We start from the raw sequence: 14576 nt of genomic DNA on the forward strand, positions 1-14576 counted from the left end.
TACTTAAAGACAGATTGCCTTACATGTAACAACTACGTACAAAAAAAGTTATAAAATTGTCCTTGGTTTTACAATGATAAATGAAAAACATTAAAATTCTCCAATCGAACAAGGTGTGCAAGGATTTTGTGGTTGGGTTCTTTCGTTAAAACACTGAGAGCAGAATAACTTCCTGGAATATGAAGACGAGAGCTGAGCGAGCCACTAATGGAGCAGGGGTATTCTCACAGAGCCAGTGCTTCCCCCGACCACCTCCATCTGATGCCACTAATGGAGCAGGGGGTATTCTCACAGAGCCAGTGCTTCCCCCGACCACCTCCATCTGATGCCACTAATGGAGCAGGGGTATTCTCACAGAGCCAGTGCTTCCCCCGACCACCTCCATCTGATGCCACTAATGGAGCAGGGGGTATTCTCACAGAGCCAGTGCTTCCCCCGACCACCTCCATCTGATGCCACTAATGGAGCGGGGGGTATTCTCACAGAGCCAGTGCTTCACCCGACCACCTCCATCTGATGCCAATCAAAACAGAACATTGGCCATTTAGTTGAAAAAAGAAAAAAGAAAAAAAGGAAAAAGCACAATACGCTTGTGCACATACACCAGTTACTTTATGTACATAAAGAAATGGGGACAGGGAAATGAAAGAATAGAGAAAACTATACTGTAGTAGTCAGGGTGGGGTGGAACCAAATTGCAGCTTTCTAATTGCGAATGTAAACTTGGTCTATCACAAAATTCTGGAGTAAAGTAGCAGGTTCCCTTTTTAGTAGACACCTCCTGTCCGCTGCTGGAACACATCGATCGTATCTTCATCCTCCTTTTCCAACTGTGCGGGTGTCTGTTTCATTGATTGGCTGCCCATCAAACCGGAATCTGATCTGCCTCACTGACAAACCCTGTCGTTCACAATAGGCTTTCATTAGTTTACTAAGTGGTGTATGCCTCTTCATCTTAAACTGAACCACAGAGCCATCCTGTCCCGCCACCTTCAAATTAATATGGCCGTTGTTCTCGGTCTTGACTCCTTCCTTGGGTTTCTCATCGGCCATTCCGCTTCACAAAAGAGGCACCAGCTCCGCATTTGGTTTGGTTTTTTTTAATTAAATTAAAATCATTGGGTTTATTAGTGGCTTTGAGGGAGGATGGCAACCTTATGATATTGCTCTTTCTACCCACTGTTAAGTGGGATTCTTCTTTTGACCCTTTATTATACTTAATGCATAATAGTAAAATGTAATTTGTTAAAAATATAGTTATAAGGTTGATGTATTCACTTAGTACAAGAGTAGAATGTGGAAGATATTCTTAGACACAGATAGCCTTCATGGTCATGAGACTTCTGTCACAAATAATAGTCCTTAACCAAAAATGAACAATCATATTTCATTGCCTAAAAAATAAACCCTTGTTATTAGCCATATAATAGCAAAGTGACAGACTTGCAGGTAGGCTTCTCAATTGTATCATGTCAGAGAATCACTTCATTATCAGAAATTTATATTAAAGATTGCTTTTTTTTTCTTCCTAAAAGAGGCTTTGCCTCTGCTGTAACCATCCAAATGTCATATTTGTATCAGTCTCTTAGAAGATTGCTCCCCTAACTAGCAGAGGCCTTTTGGGGATCACTGGGGTATCTAAGTGAATCCATGTCCAGTTTCTCCATCAGGAGCCTACCTGGGGCATTTATTAGACATGCAGTATGCTCAAATGCACATATGACTCCTACCTGGAGCAGTTATTAGACATGCAGTGTGCTCAGATGCACATATTAGACATTCAGTGTGCTCAGATGCACGTATTAGACATGTAGTGTGTGCAGATGCACGTATTAGACATGTAGTGTACACAGATGCACGTATTAGACATGTAGTATACACAGATGCACATATTAGACATGCAGTGTACACAAATGCACGTATTAGACATGTAGTGTGCGCAGATGCATGTATTAGACATGTAGTGTACACAGATGCACGTATGATCTCTACTTGCTGTGCAGTTGAGTCTCTCCACATTTACCCAACTTCTCCATGCTGAGATTGTATTGTTGTCTTTTTTTTTTTCCCCAAAACTTTCTCTTTCCCACCTTTGCCCCCAGGTTCAAGTCTCTCTGGAATTTTTTTGTTTTGTTTTTTGAGACAGGATTTCTCTGTGTAGTACTGGCTGTCCTAGAACTTGCTCTGTAGACCAGGCTGGCCTCAAACTCACAGAGCTTCGCATTGCTCTGCCTCCTGATTGCTGGAATTAAAGGGATGCACCACCACCATTAAGCTTCTCTGCAATCTTTTAAATACCAACTCTGGAAAGTAATTCTAAGAAGACAAGTCAGTTTCTCTTGAGCACTAAATTTAACAGGATGCTTTAGTTTGAATACAGACTCAGGCTGCTTAGGAGACCTTTCTAAAATATGTTTGGATCTTAAATTTACCTTGAGGAAGGCCAGGCCTAGTGATGCACACCTTTAATCTCAACACTTGGGAGGCAGAGCCAGGCAGATCTCTGTGAGTTCAAGGCCAGCCTGGTTTACATAGTGAGTTTCATGACAGCCAGGGCTACACAGTGAGTCCTGTGTCGGGGTGGGGGGGGATGTATCTTGAGGATTAAAGATAAGAAAATATCTATCGTGACTGCTTGTGGAGTCGTGCATAGTCAATGTAAATCTCTTCCCATTTAATGCCTGTTTTAAGGAAGAGGCTGATGAGCGTTAGTGTGAGCGGCCTGAGTTGTGGGGTGATGTTCCTGACACAGTGGGAAACTGATAAGTGAAAGGCTTAAGAGACAGGAGTAGGAAGACAGTGGGGGAAACTAAAGACAAATCTTTTCCCTTAGACTTCAGTTTTTCTGTTCCATTTTGTTTTTCAATTAGTTTTTAATTGTATAACTTCATTATTAAAAAAACTTTAAAAAATAGAAATATCACATTAAAATTAACCATTAAAACTTAGTAAACTACTGTACAGTTAGAATAGGCATTTGGAACAGAAGCTGTGGAGCTTTACATTAAATTTTACACTTCAATATTAAATATATTTTATTTACTTTTCCACCATCAAACGCCAAATATCCATGGTAGGGTTAGAGCTGAAGTACAATTCTCTTTCCATCATCTCTTGTGACTCCTGCCCATCACCTGCACTCCTCCTTCCTCTTCTCCTAGTCTTTAGCTTTCCTTGTTTTCTTTTTCTTCATGTTATGCCCATAATTACATTTGTTTGCTTATATTATTGACTAGAGTTCATGTATGAGAGAGAGAACATGTAGGGGTTTTTTTTTCTTTCTGTGTTTGTGTGACCTTCCTTAATAGTGTAAGTCCATTTTCACGTAAATTTCTAAACTTCATTTTTATTTAGAGCTGGAGTACTCCCTGCAGGTATGCACATGCATGTGTGTGTACGTGCATGCGTGTGTGGGGGTGGGGTAGAGCTGTTTCCTTTTAAAATGTGTACAGTTTTATCACTATTGTGAATTTGTTGCTAAAAAGGGAATGCAAGACTAGAAATTTCACAGCATGGGAAGGTCATTGCCACTGTTAGAAAAGATTTACTCATTGACTGTACTGAGTTTGAACTTTGTGAACTAGGATCCTGGAGAGAACAGTAGACTGGGCTTATACTGTACAGATGTTTCCGCATCTCCTACTTGTCAAAGTTATGTACTAAAGTTGAAGAATATACCAAAATCATTTTGAATTATATATGAAAATACTGTAGAAATGGTATTTGAATATGTAAAAATTATAAAAACTAGCAAATTGCATGGATTTTTATCAATCTATATATAGATTGTTTAGAGATTTTCTTTGAATGATAGAAGAAGAATGTCATAGACATGAAAGCATATTTCTGTTTAAATCAACTACTTTTGTATAAAATGACAATATAGTATTATATTGGCTGCAGAACGTAGGCATGATTGAGTTACAGCACAATGGTCTGTTCTGCTCTGGATGGCGGGGGTTGTCTGAGAAAGGGTCTTATGTTAGAGCCTAAACTGACCTGGAACCTTTGCTTCCTGCTTCTGCCTCTGAGTGCTGAGATCACAGTGCACACTGCCATCCCTCTCAGCGTTTATGCTTTTTAATGTGTTGTTTCTTTTTTTTTCCAGGGCTGGTGGACTAGGTCTCAATTTTGTTGGTGCCAACGTTGTTATATTATTTGATCCAACTTGGAATCCAGCCAATGATCTTCAAGCCATTGACAGGTATTATACTGACAAAATGTAAATGACCTGTGAGTTCTTGTAATTTAAAACCACTCCGGAACCTTATAGATTGCTTATAGTTAGAAAAGGTAGGTACCTTGTAAAAATTTGTATTAAAAAATGACCCCAAATCTCTGAATTCAAACGGCAGGCTGCTTGTAGCTGTTTGTTTTCTTCCTCCAAATCCTGCGCATGTGAATAAGACCATCATACCAAAGGAAACTAGGATAGTTCGTTGCTAGTAATCCAGAACTTGAGAAAACTCCAAAGAGAGACTTAGCAGAGGGAACCACAGTCAGTCTGAAGACCAGAACAAACTGCTAGCCTGAGCTGACACCTCGTAGGGTGTGGAAGCAGATGAGGGTGTTGCTCTTGGGAACTCATAGAGCAACATGAGACTGAGGCAGCTTCCTCTATGTACTTCATACACAGGTGTGGTCTAATCCGTTTCATAAGTAGAAAACAGATTTGGGTTACTAAGTGGAGCCAGTCGAGAATCCCAGGTCTTCATAGTACACAATACGCAAAGTAATTGAATAAACCTATTGCCCACACAGGGAACGAGACCATCTTTCCACTTTAATTCACATGCCTTTTTTATTTTAATTACAAAAGAGAAATTAAGAATTATGAGACATTTCCATAAAAGTAGCAGCATGAGAGAAAAGAGCCACAGGGAAAACAGGCATTAAAGGGACTAAAATAAGGGTGAGACAAAAATATACAGCTCAGTAAGAAGAATACATGTGCAGTGAGCAAACAATGTTCTTAGAAATTACAGACTCATCAGCAGACCTGAATAATAGAGAGAGCAATGTGATCTAAAGGATGCACATTTTAGATCACAGTGCAGTCAAATAGATGTGGACTATGAATACAGAGAAAGGAAAGCGTCCCTCCCCCACCCCCACCAAAAAAAAAAATCTTCTGTTTGTTCCAGAAATAAAAATAGAAGACTGAAGGATGGGAGGAAATTAACAATATATCTGAAGAACATTGTTAATTTTGAAGGGCTGCCAAACACTTAGTGCAAATAATGGCCAAGAGGGAGATGAAATCTATATCTTTGTTATATTTCTAATTCTGAAGATAAAGAGAACTAAAATACCCCAGAGTAAGGAATAAGAGGATTTATAAAAACAAAACCCAAAAGAAAAATCAAGTTACCCATAAATGGGAATCAGCTTCATTTCTGCAGGTCAGACTTTTTGTCTGTGACTATAGTTATGACCTTATGAGAAAGAAAACTACTTTGACTTGTGGTTTTGATCAGTGACTGACACATTAGTGTGCAAGACAAGATTAAAAACAGCCTGACACCCGAGAACTCAGGAATGTACCTGCTGTAGGCAGTGACGGCCGAAGAAGGTTCTATGTAATTGTTGGAGCTAAAACTTATTGACAGTGTGGCCAAGAGGCTTCATACAATTATAAAGGAAAAATTCTCCCAAATACTAAAGGATGATATAAAAATATCAATAAGTAAGAATTGAAACTCCATGTAATTTTAGTGAAGTGTCAGGATTATTCAGGAAAAATGAACTCTTAGAATTTTTCTTTGCTTTCGGGAAACAATATCTTCATCAGTTCTCAAAAATTGTAACAATGATATTTTTAAGTACTAGAAAAAATTAAGGGCAACAATTATAAGAACGAGTCATGGGTGATCCCTCACTACCGTTTGAAAGCACAGGTGACTAGCCCTCATCCTCCACACATTCTGCTTCTGAAGTTATATACAGGAACATATGATCTATTCAAAGTAATAGCAAAACGAGTCTCCAGACACTTTCCTTAAAGATAGACAGTTAACATACAAGACAGAGTTTAAAATAACCATCTTAAATTCTCTAAAAACTGAAAGAATACACAGAGAATACTAGAAAATACTGGTGGACAAAATGAGAAAGAATATCAGCAGAAATAAACATGTACAAAAGTACAAATATTCAGTTCTAGAATTAAAAACTTCACTAGACTTAATCTTGACTTAAACAGGATGAAGTAAAAGAACCTGTGAACATGGAGTCATAGTACTTTAAGATACCAAGCCTGAGAAAGAATCTTTTTAAAAGAAGGAAAAATAAATTTCACCAAAGAGACATATTTTCCTTTACTGTTCTCTTTTCTTCTTCCTTCTCATCAAATAGACCACTTTGCCCATTATGGAATTCTCAGCAGAGGGAAAAAAAAAAAGAAATAATTATTGAAAAGCTTCCTGAGTTTGAAGGAAAATACAAGAAAGAGAAAATTCCATGTTGAGGTGATACCAAAGAGACTTGCACCAAGACTTTTTCAGGCTGTCAGTAAATAAAAACAAAGCCAGAGTCCTAAAAGTGGCAGGATAAAACGGTATGGTTTGTGGAACTGATCTCCAAAGGCTCATCAGTGATTGTCTCAGCACAGACCTGGCAGTCAGACAGCAGTATGCTGGCGTGTTTAAGGTAGTAAATATGTATAAAGTGGAAATGGAAAGACAGCAGACAGTAGCTGGAAGCTTTATGAAAGTTCATCAGTCTAGGTAAATACATGGGCAAGTACAAATATCAATAGAATTTAAACGTTTGTTTTCAATAAGATTCAAAAGGAAAATGTATAAAATGCTTATGAATCTATCTGTGTATTTGTAATATATAAAAATGAAATTTGTAATGTATGTTTTATATATATTTTATTTATGTATATGTGTTTTTTATATATAGAAACAACAGAGAGGAAAGGAATCAGTGTATCACCAAAAAAAAAGATCAGTTTAAAACACAAAGGAACACAAGAGCTAGTTCCAGAACATGCTCCAAAGCTACAAAGAAACCCTGTCTCAATACAAAACAATACAAAACAAAAAACCCACAAAGGAAAATCAATAGTGGAGGAAATCTGATAAAACACTTAAACACAGCAAAGGTAGCTGAGTGTAGTGGTACAAGTCTTTAATCCCAGTACTCTGGAGGCTGAGGCAGGCAGATTTCTGTGAGTTTGAGGCCAGCCTGGTCTACGTAGTGAGTTCAGAACAGCTAGGGAGAGGTCCTATCTCAACAAACTAGCCCAACACTTTAGAGGTAAAGGCTAGCCTGGTCTCTATAGCAAGATCCAGGCCAGCCAGAGCTACATAGGAGAGCCTGTCTTTAATAATAATGAAAATAATGATGATAATGATGATAATAATAATAAATCAGAAAGGCTTACTAACAACTAATGGCAAATACTTTACTGAGTTACCATCCTAGGTCCTAATTTTTACTTTCTCATGTATATCCCTATGACTTAACTATTCCACTCTCCCTCATAACATAGTGCATTTCCCTCCCCAACCATCTCCTTCCACTGAGTCTCTAGAACAAAGAGAAATCAAGACATTGAACTGTGTGTCATAAAGCATTCCTTTATATTTGTCTCTGAATAGTAGAAGACTCATCATTTGCAAGACCAAGAACTTGAAGCATAAGTACATATATTCAAGTTTCACCCGTGGAGATTAAAAGACAAGCATTCTAACACAGAACACAAAACAGTGGGCTATACACACACACACATGCACACACACACACACACACACGTACGTGAGATAGAAAGAGAGGGAGAGAGACATTTGATATTTTCTTGGATCCTTTTCTGATTTTTTTTTACAGCCACTTTATTCCCTTATGCAGAAAAAAGGTTTGCAGTACCCAAAAGTCTTTATGAGAGAATACCAAATATTAATAGTATTTACAGTGATCTCTGAAGTTCAAAATAAATTTTCCCCAAGTTATAACATTTTTCTAGTATTATAAATAGTTACGGGTTAATAATTAATAGTTAATAATGTAAATAGTTAAGTCTTGTCCATTTGCATCAGGACCTCCACAAGTGCTTAGGGATATGACTTTGTTCAGAGCATCAGTAGAGCCTGTTTGAGAACCAGAGGGAGCAGACTGTTACCACTGTGGTGAATCAGGATAAAGTGTGGTTGCTGTCAGGATCTGTATCACAACCTGACAACCTGGGGGTTTAGGTAACCGAGTAATTCACTCAGACCCAGAAGATGTATGTCAGTTCTTAAACCTGCATCCGAGAATTTTCAATTTTCAATTATTTTTAACAAAATTTATTTTTATTTTCATTTTTATTCTTTGGGAGGGGTACATTGTATTTTTTTTTTGTTTTAGATCATTTTATTAAAGTGTGATTGCAATATTTGCATATAGTAAACTTGACAAACTTAATGTATACAGTTGGTAAGTGGTGATGATTATATACACCATAGTCATAATCAAGATAATGAATGTATCCCTTCCCCTACAGGTTTCTTTGTACCTTTTGTAGTTTATCCTTCCTGCCCCCTTACAGTCCTTCATCCCCAGGTAGATACTAATCTTGCTTTTTGCCACTATGGATCAGTCTGCATTTGGAGGAATCCATAAGGAGGTCCCCCTAAAAGAAAAACTAAATTTAGATAAAAAGCTTTGGACAATGGAAGATGATATTTGTAACAGAACGTTTTATATACCTTTTCTGTAGTATTCTCAGCAACTAATCTTTTATATGACTAGATATATTTGCATTATTACTAAATAATACCACATAACCTAAACACGAGGTATTAAAAATGTTGTGATCTTCCACTACTACATATAGAAGCTGTCTCTTAAACTTCAGGTTGTTTCAGCTGACGTCCTGTTTTTTAATTTCCAGAGCGTACAGGATTGGGCAGTGTAGAGATGTCAAAGTGCTCAGGCTGATATCCTTGGGGACTGTGGAGGAGATCATGTACTTACGGCAGCTTTACAAACAGGTGAGAGTATGCCTCATTCTAAAGTAGAAGTAAACATGGGTCTATTTTCAGAAATTAGGAACAAATTTGTATAAAGATCTTTTGAATTTTTACTCTAGTGTGTAATTTATTAAGATTATAAAATATACTCTTCCATACACGTGCACAAAATAGAGTAGTTGTTAAGTTCATTGGATTTTACTCCTGAAAGCTTCTTAAAGCAATATCTCTTAAGCCTTAATGTGCACTTTAATCACCTAGGGATTTTGTTGACATTCAAGTTCTGATTAAGTAGGTCTGAGGTACAGCCCAAAGACTGCATTTGTTTATTTCCTCCTGAGTGCTAGGATTTAAGGCATGCACCACTACTGCCCAGGTGACTCTGCATTTTTAACTTGCTCCCAGAAATGCCAGGACTCAGCTAGTACACTGACCACGATTTAAGTCATGTGGTCACACCTCCGCATACAGTGAGCCAGGGTGTGATATGTGTACCATAGGTGAGTTTCCGGTGCACAGCTCACAGCAGGAATGCTTGAGCCACCTTCAAGCCTTAAGGGATCTCTTTTTACTGTAGGTTGATATTCATGGGTTCTTCTGTATGTGCTGAGACATGAAAAAGATCGAGGAGCGCTGCCTTAGAGGTACAGAGACACCATAGGAAACTGGCTGCAGAGATGCCCTTTAAATGGGGTTGTGCAGCTTGAGTTTCCACTGCTGCTGCTTGGTGCCCCGAGTGTTCTTCTGAGATCTCATTGGGTCTTTTAATGTGTGTAGGATATTAATTTTTGTTCTCTTCATACTTATAAGTAAACATTTCTTCATTTAGGATTGCTCATTTGAGAAGCTCTGAACTGAGGCTCAAGTTTAATTACAAGTATTAAATTTGAATTGCTCCCTGTATATTTGACTGGCATCTATTTAAGAACAAACATCTTTCACATGTGGTGGTAGTTAACCTAAAAATGATTCAGTCTTAAAACTCTTGCTAACTTCTTCATTCTAAAAATAGAGCCATGCGCAGCAGTTTGTGTATTTTCTGAAATCATTTAACTCTAAAGGAAATAGTTTGGAACTGCTTGAGAGAAGTTTTTTTCTAACTTAACCACTTGTGAAAAAAATGGGCTATTTCTTAGGACCTGTTGTTTTGAGTTCTGTCTTAAACTGGTCATCAGTAATGTTTCCTTAACCATGTAAGTGGTTTTCAACCTATTATTATATGCACTTTTAGTTTTATCTAAAATGGCATATTATGTACTGTAAAATAATATATAATAGAAAAATTTTAGGAAACTGTAATTTAAGTGTTTAGAACTTTGTATGATACATACAAAGATAAGGTAGCAATCATATAAGGAAAAGGTAGAACACATGGTTTAAAGATAGTTTGGAATTTGAAACAAGGATGCATATCAGGCATACATACGTTGAGCTTCACATTCTTTGAGAACAGAAAAAACTAAGAACAAAAAAAGCTGTAAATATGTTGAAACACAGAAGGTTACTCAGGGCCCAGAAATTGTTTAAGGATCCTTAAAGACACAAAAGAAAGAAACTCAATGAAACTCAGCCAGAGGAAGACCACCAGAAAAATTAGACAATCACTGCTCCAAAAAAGAATTCCTGGAGACTCTTGGAGCATCGTGTGTAATAAGGTGGCTTAACGTGTATTCTCATCTGTGCACTGTGCAGCCAACAGTTGTCTGTTCCCAAGTGAGAACAACAGATAGAGGTCCTGGAAGCAAACAAGTAAGACAACTCAAACATTTTGCTGATATACACAAAAAAGTCACTCTCATCACCCAGAAGGCTAAATACTTAGACAGTCTCTGTGCTACTCAAATAGCTATGGCAGTAGGTGAAGTGAGCATGGATTGAAACACTGACCAGGTGAAGAAAAAGAGGAACACAACAGTGGGTTGGGTTGTGGTTAGCAAATCTTAATACCTGGAACCATATGACTTCATATCAACAGCTATGTTTATACACGAAACTGTTTGTCTGTACCTGCACCTGCACTGCAGGGACGTCCAGAAAGATCTAAGGGAGAGCTCTTGTTTAAGGAGGACGTGGATTTGGGTATGCTGTGCTTCCATGCAGCAATCAGATAGTCTGTGTTTTAAAATACTATTTATACAGCACCTGTGTTCCTTCAAATTTGGAGCATCATATACAATCAAGTTTGGCATTTTGAAATTTGCCTTATCTATATGTTGTACATAGGTATACCTATATATACAATTTATTTAGAAAAATTTACAGAACAGTTGGATGAGCAGCTCAAAAAACTCCGAACTTGCCCCAATTCCCGTTGGGTAACATTTTCCACGTTTGCCCTCTCCTTGTTGTAGCTATCACCTTTCTTCTTTCTCTGGGCCCTTTGAAACTCATGATACACTTATCATCTATGTGTATTTCCTCAAAGATCATGTTTAAATTTTACACATTTATATTACATTATGAAATAGTTAGCAACTAGAGAGTATCCATATGGTGATGCTAAAATGATATATGTCCACATATATCCTAAATTACTCCGTTGTTGGTGTTCTCAAAACTCTTGACAGTGGTGTATCTAGAATTTTCATGGTAGTTGTCAATGAAATATTGTGGTTGGTAAATCTGCAGTTAGCTTGGCATCAGCATGTTTATTGTATAGTTGCTTTAGATTGTAACATAAGTGATATAACAATTCTGCTAATACTAGTTTTTTATACTATAAGAAATATTTAATATGAAAGTTAATAACAATTATAAGAATTTTAAAAATTTTTCATAGAAATAGGTTCTTCTGGAGGATAAAGCATTAACTATATATTTGACTGTTTAATATCAGTGTTAAAATGAAATCTCCTTTCTATTTTGCTTTGTATTACTTTAGTAAACATCATGAGCTAAAGCCACATGTGGTAGGCAAAGGCTTACTTGACTTACACTTTTTAATGTAATAATTTTAGAAGAAGAAAAGTGTATTCAGATGTCAGATTTCATTATTAAATATTTATAATAAAACATTTATAAAATGTAATCTTGACTCAGTAATTAAAAAACAGATAAAATAGGAAATATAAAATGCCTGCTTCAGCAAGGTGGCCAGATTATTATTTCACCATAATGGCAACATCTGCAGGGAAATTGAAACAAAATCTCCTCCTTAAGGCAATTCAGCCAACCCAACTAAAACTGTGTGTGCAGGGAGTGCCAGGAAACTCTGACATACTGTTGGAGCAGACATTTCAGAAATGTCTTTTCTTTTTCTGTTCTAGCAACTTCACTGTGTGGTGGTTGGAAGTGAAAATGCCAAGCGATACTTTGAAGCAGTACAAGGATCAAAAGAACATCGAGGAGAGCTCTTTGGTGTCCACAACCTCTTCAAACTAAGGTCCCAAGGGTCATGTCTTACAAGAGACATCCTGGAGGTATGGAGCTGTTCTGTGGCCTCTTCAGTGATGATTTCAGCACAGTTTTATCATCTGGGAATTTTGAAATACAACTGGTGTCTCCTTTTCAGAGAAATTTTTGGTTTTCCTTAGCATAAATGACTGTTTAGTATGTTTACTTTTAAAGAAATGGAAAATGAATTGTACCTCAAAGCCAAGGCTTTCTTGTGGATGCTTATAGATAATACACATTCATATATTCCATCCACGTATGAGATAGTATGGCCTCCATGGCCATTTCAGACAGACAAATTTGAGAGTTTATTATTCTGAAAACTGTTGTTGAAATTGAGAGCTAAAAAATTAAGATTTTCCTAAATAAACAAAACTGTAAAACATGTTTTGATTAGAAGTTACAAAATACTCCCTGAGATGTACTCTCTTGTCTCTTAGAGATTTTTGTTTTCTGTTCCCAATAAAAATTCCACACCAGCATTTCAGACTCTTAGCTTGTTCATGCTCAGCATACAGATGTTTCTTATTCTTCAAATGAGACACTTACATGGCTTTAAAAATTCCTTAAGTTCGTTAATTTACCAGAACTCTGAGAATATTGTCCTAGTTCTCAACTGATATTAGTGTAGATATGATAAAGCCCTGGAATATCATCCTTTTCCATCTCCTTCTTATATAGATGAGGAATCAGCCAACGAGAACTCCAGGTTATTTCCCTTGGGACTTTGTAGTAAAATTCTTGACTGTATTTCATTTAGTAAGCATCATAAATAAAGTTCAAGAAAAATTAGTCCCTGCTGTCCTGATGGAGATGGAGGGCATTTATACAGTTGGACATACGTGCTGTGAGTGTTAGTGTAACACTTGAGTGGTTGTTCAGGACCTGCTCAGAATGGACATGTGCGGGTGTGCTGTATGTAATGTCAGCACCTCACTCAAGGTGAGCGCTGCTGGATGGGAAGAAGGCCTGTACTGCCTGTGTCCTGTTCTCCAGTGTCTGGTGTCCTATAGTAACTACTGACTTTGAGTAGCTGAGCAGCCAGTGATGTTCTGTAGTGGGTATGACTAGCAAATGCACTACTGACACAAACTAGAACCCCACGGTTTTAGCACAGCATAGTGATGCTTGGATGCTGCCGTGTGCTCTTTCTTCAAATATGAACGAGCAGCTGTAATAGGCAGAATTCCTGGGCAGATGTGACTCTTGTGCTTCCCAGCAGTGCTTTCAGTGGAGCTGGACACAGCCACCAGTTGTCTGTTTTGTGAAACTGTACAAGTTTCTTATTTAGCACGTGAGAAAGTGTTATTAAGAATGCAAAGCCACTTACACTTAGCCTGCCTTTGCTGTTATTTTTCTGGTTGTTTCACTCTGTATTTACCGTTGTTTATATTCTCCCTTGTGGACATTATAGAGAGAAGGCCAAGTGGAAGCTGGCATCATGACAGCCACAACATGGTTGAAAGGGGGACTTTCAGCACAGGAACTAGAAACAGTGAGTAACCAGAGAACATGGCATGTGACAGTCTTTTCTTCTGCTTCTTCCTTCATTTTTCAGTACGCACAAAATAGAAAGTTTTCTAAAAACTCAGAAGCATAAAGTCATAGGATGATGAGTGAAATTAATTATTTAAGGTGATCAATACTCATATAAACAAGTCCAGGAGCAGTCAATCCTAAATTAAACACCTTGTGTAAGTGACCACACCATACTATTTTTTGTTTGTTTCGTTTTTTGTTTTGTTTTGTTTTTTGAGACAGGGTTTCCCTGTGTTGCTTTGGAGCCTGTCCTGGAACTCACTCTGTAGACCATGCTGACCTCGAACTCACAGAGATCCGCCTGCCTCTGCTTCCCTAGTGCTGGGATTAAAGGCATGTGCCACCACCACCTGGCCAGACTATGTTTTTTAAACTGAAGAACAAGTTAAATAGAGATCAATGTGCATCTAAGATTAAATCCAAGTATTAGAATCATTCTGTAAATCAAAGCAAGTATTGTATTGTTTTGAGTCTGTGATCTTAAGATCTCATCATACAGCCATGAAACCTATGTTGTTACCAGAGGCCATATTAGGTATAAGATAAAAGAAACATACAGAAGATTTTTATGCTGTGGGATAATGCACTTGTACACTGTAAAGATTGGTCACTCGTATTGGTTTAATAAAATGCTAACTGACCAGTAGCTGGGCAGGAAATATAGATATGGCAACCAGACTAGGAGAG

The 14576-nt window shown here is 37.6% G+C and overlaps 1 protein-coding gene and 1 pseudogene across 2 annotated transcripts in view; one reads left to right on the forward strand and one right to left on the reverse strand.

The window, feature by feature from the left end:
• Nucleotides 1-14576, forward strand: part of Ercc6l2 (ERCC excision repair 6 like 2) — a 110502-nt gene that overhangs the window by 63776 nt on the left and 32150 nt on the right. For both annotated transcript variants that reach the window (XM_048447611.3, XM_048447610.3), the window contains 4 exons: nt 4109-4204; nt 8879-8978; nt 12224-12376; nt 13765-13845. In XM_048447611.3, the coding sequence (XP_048303568.3) occupies nt 4109-4204; nt 8879-8978; nt 12224-12376; nt 13765-13845 (430 nt within the window). The remainder of the gene's footprint in view (nt 1-4108; nt 4205-8878; nt 8979-12223; nt 12377-13764; nt 13846-14576) is intronic.
• LOC125408950 (small ubiquitin-related modifier 2 pseudogene) lies at nt 740-1053 on the reverse strand (annotated as a pseudogene).

This window comes from Myodes glareolus, chromosome 14 (genome assembly GCF_982192425.1).
Source record: "Myodes glareolus chromosome 14, mMyoGla1.1, whole genome shotgun sequence".
Classification (NCBI taxonomy): domain Eukaryota; kingdom Metazoa; phylum Chordata; class Mammalia; order Rodentia; family Cricetidae; genus Myodes; species Myodes glareolus.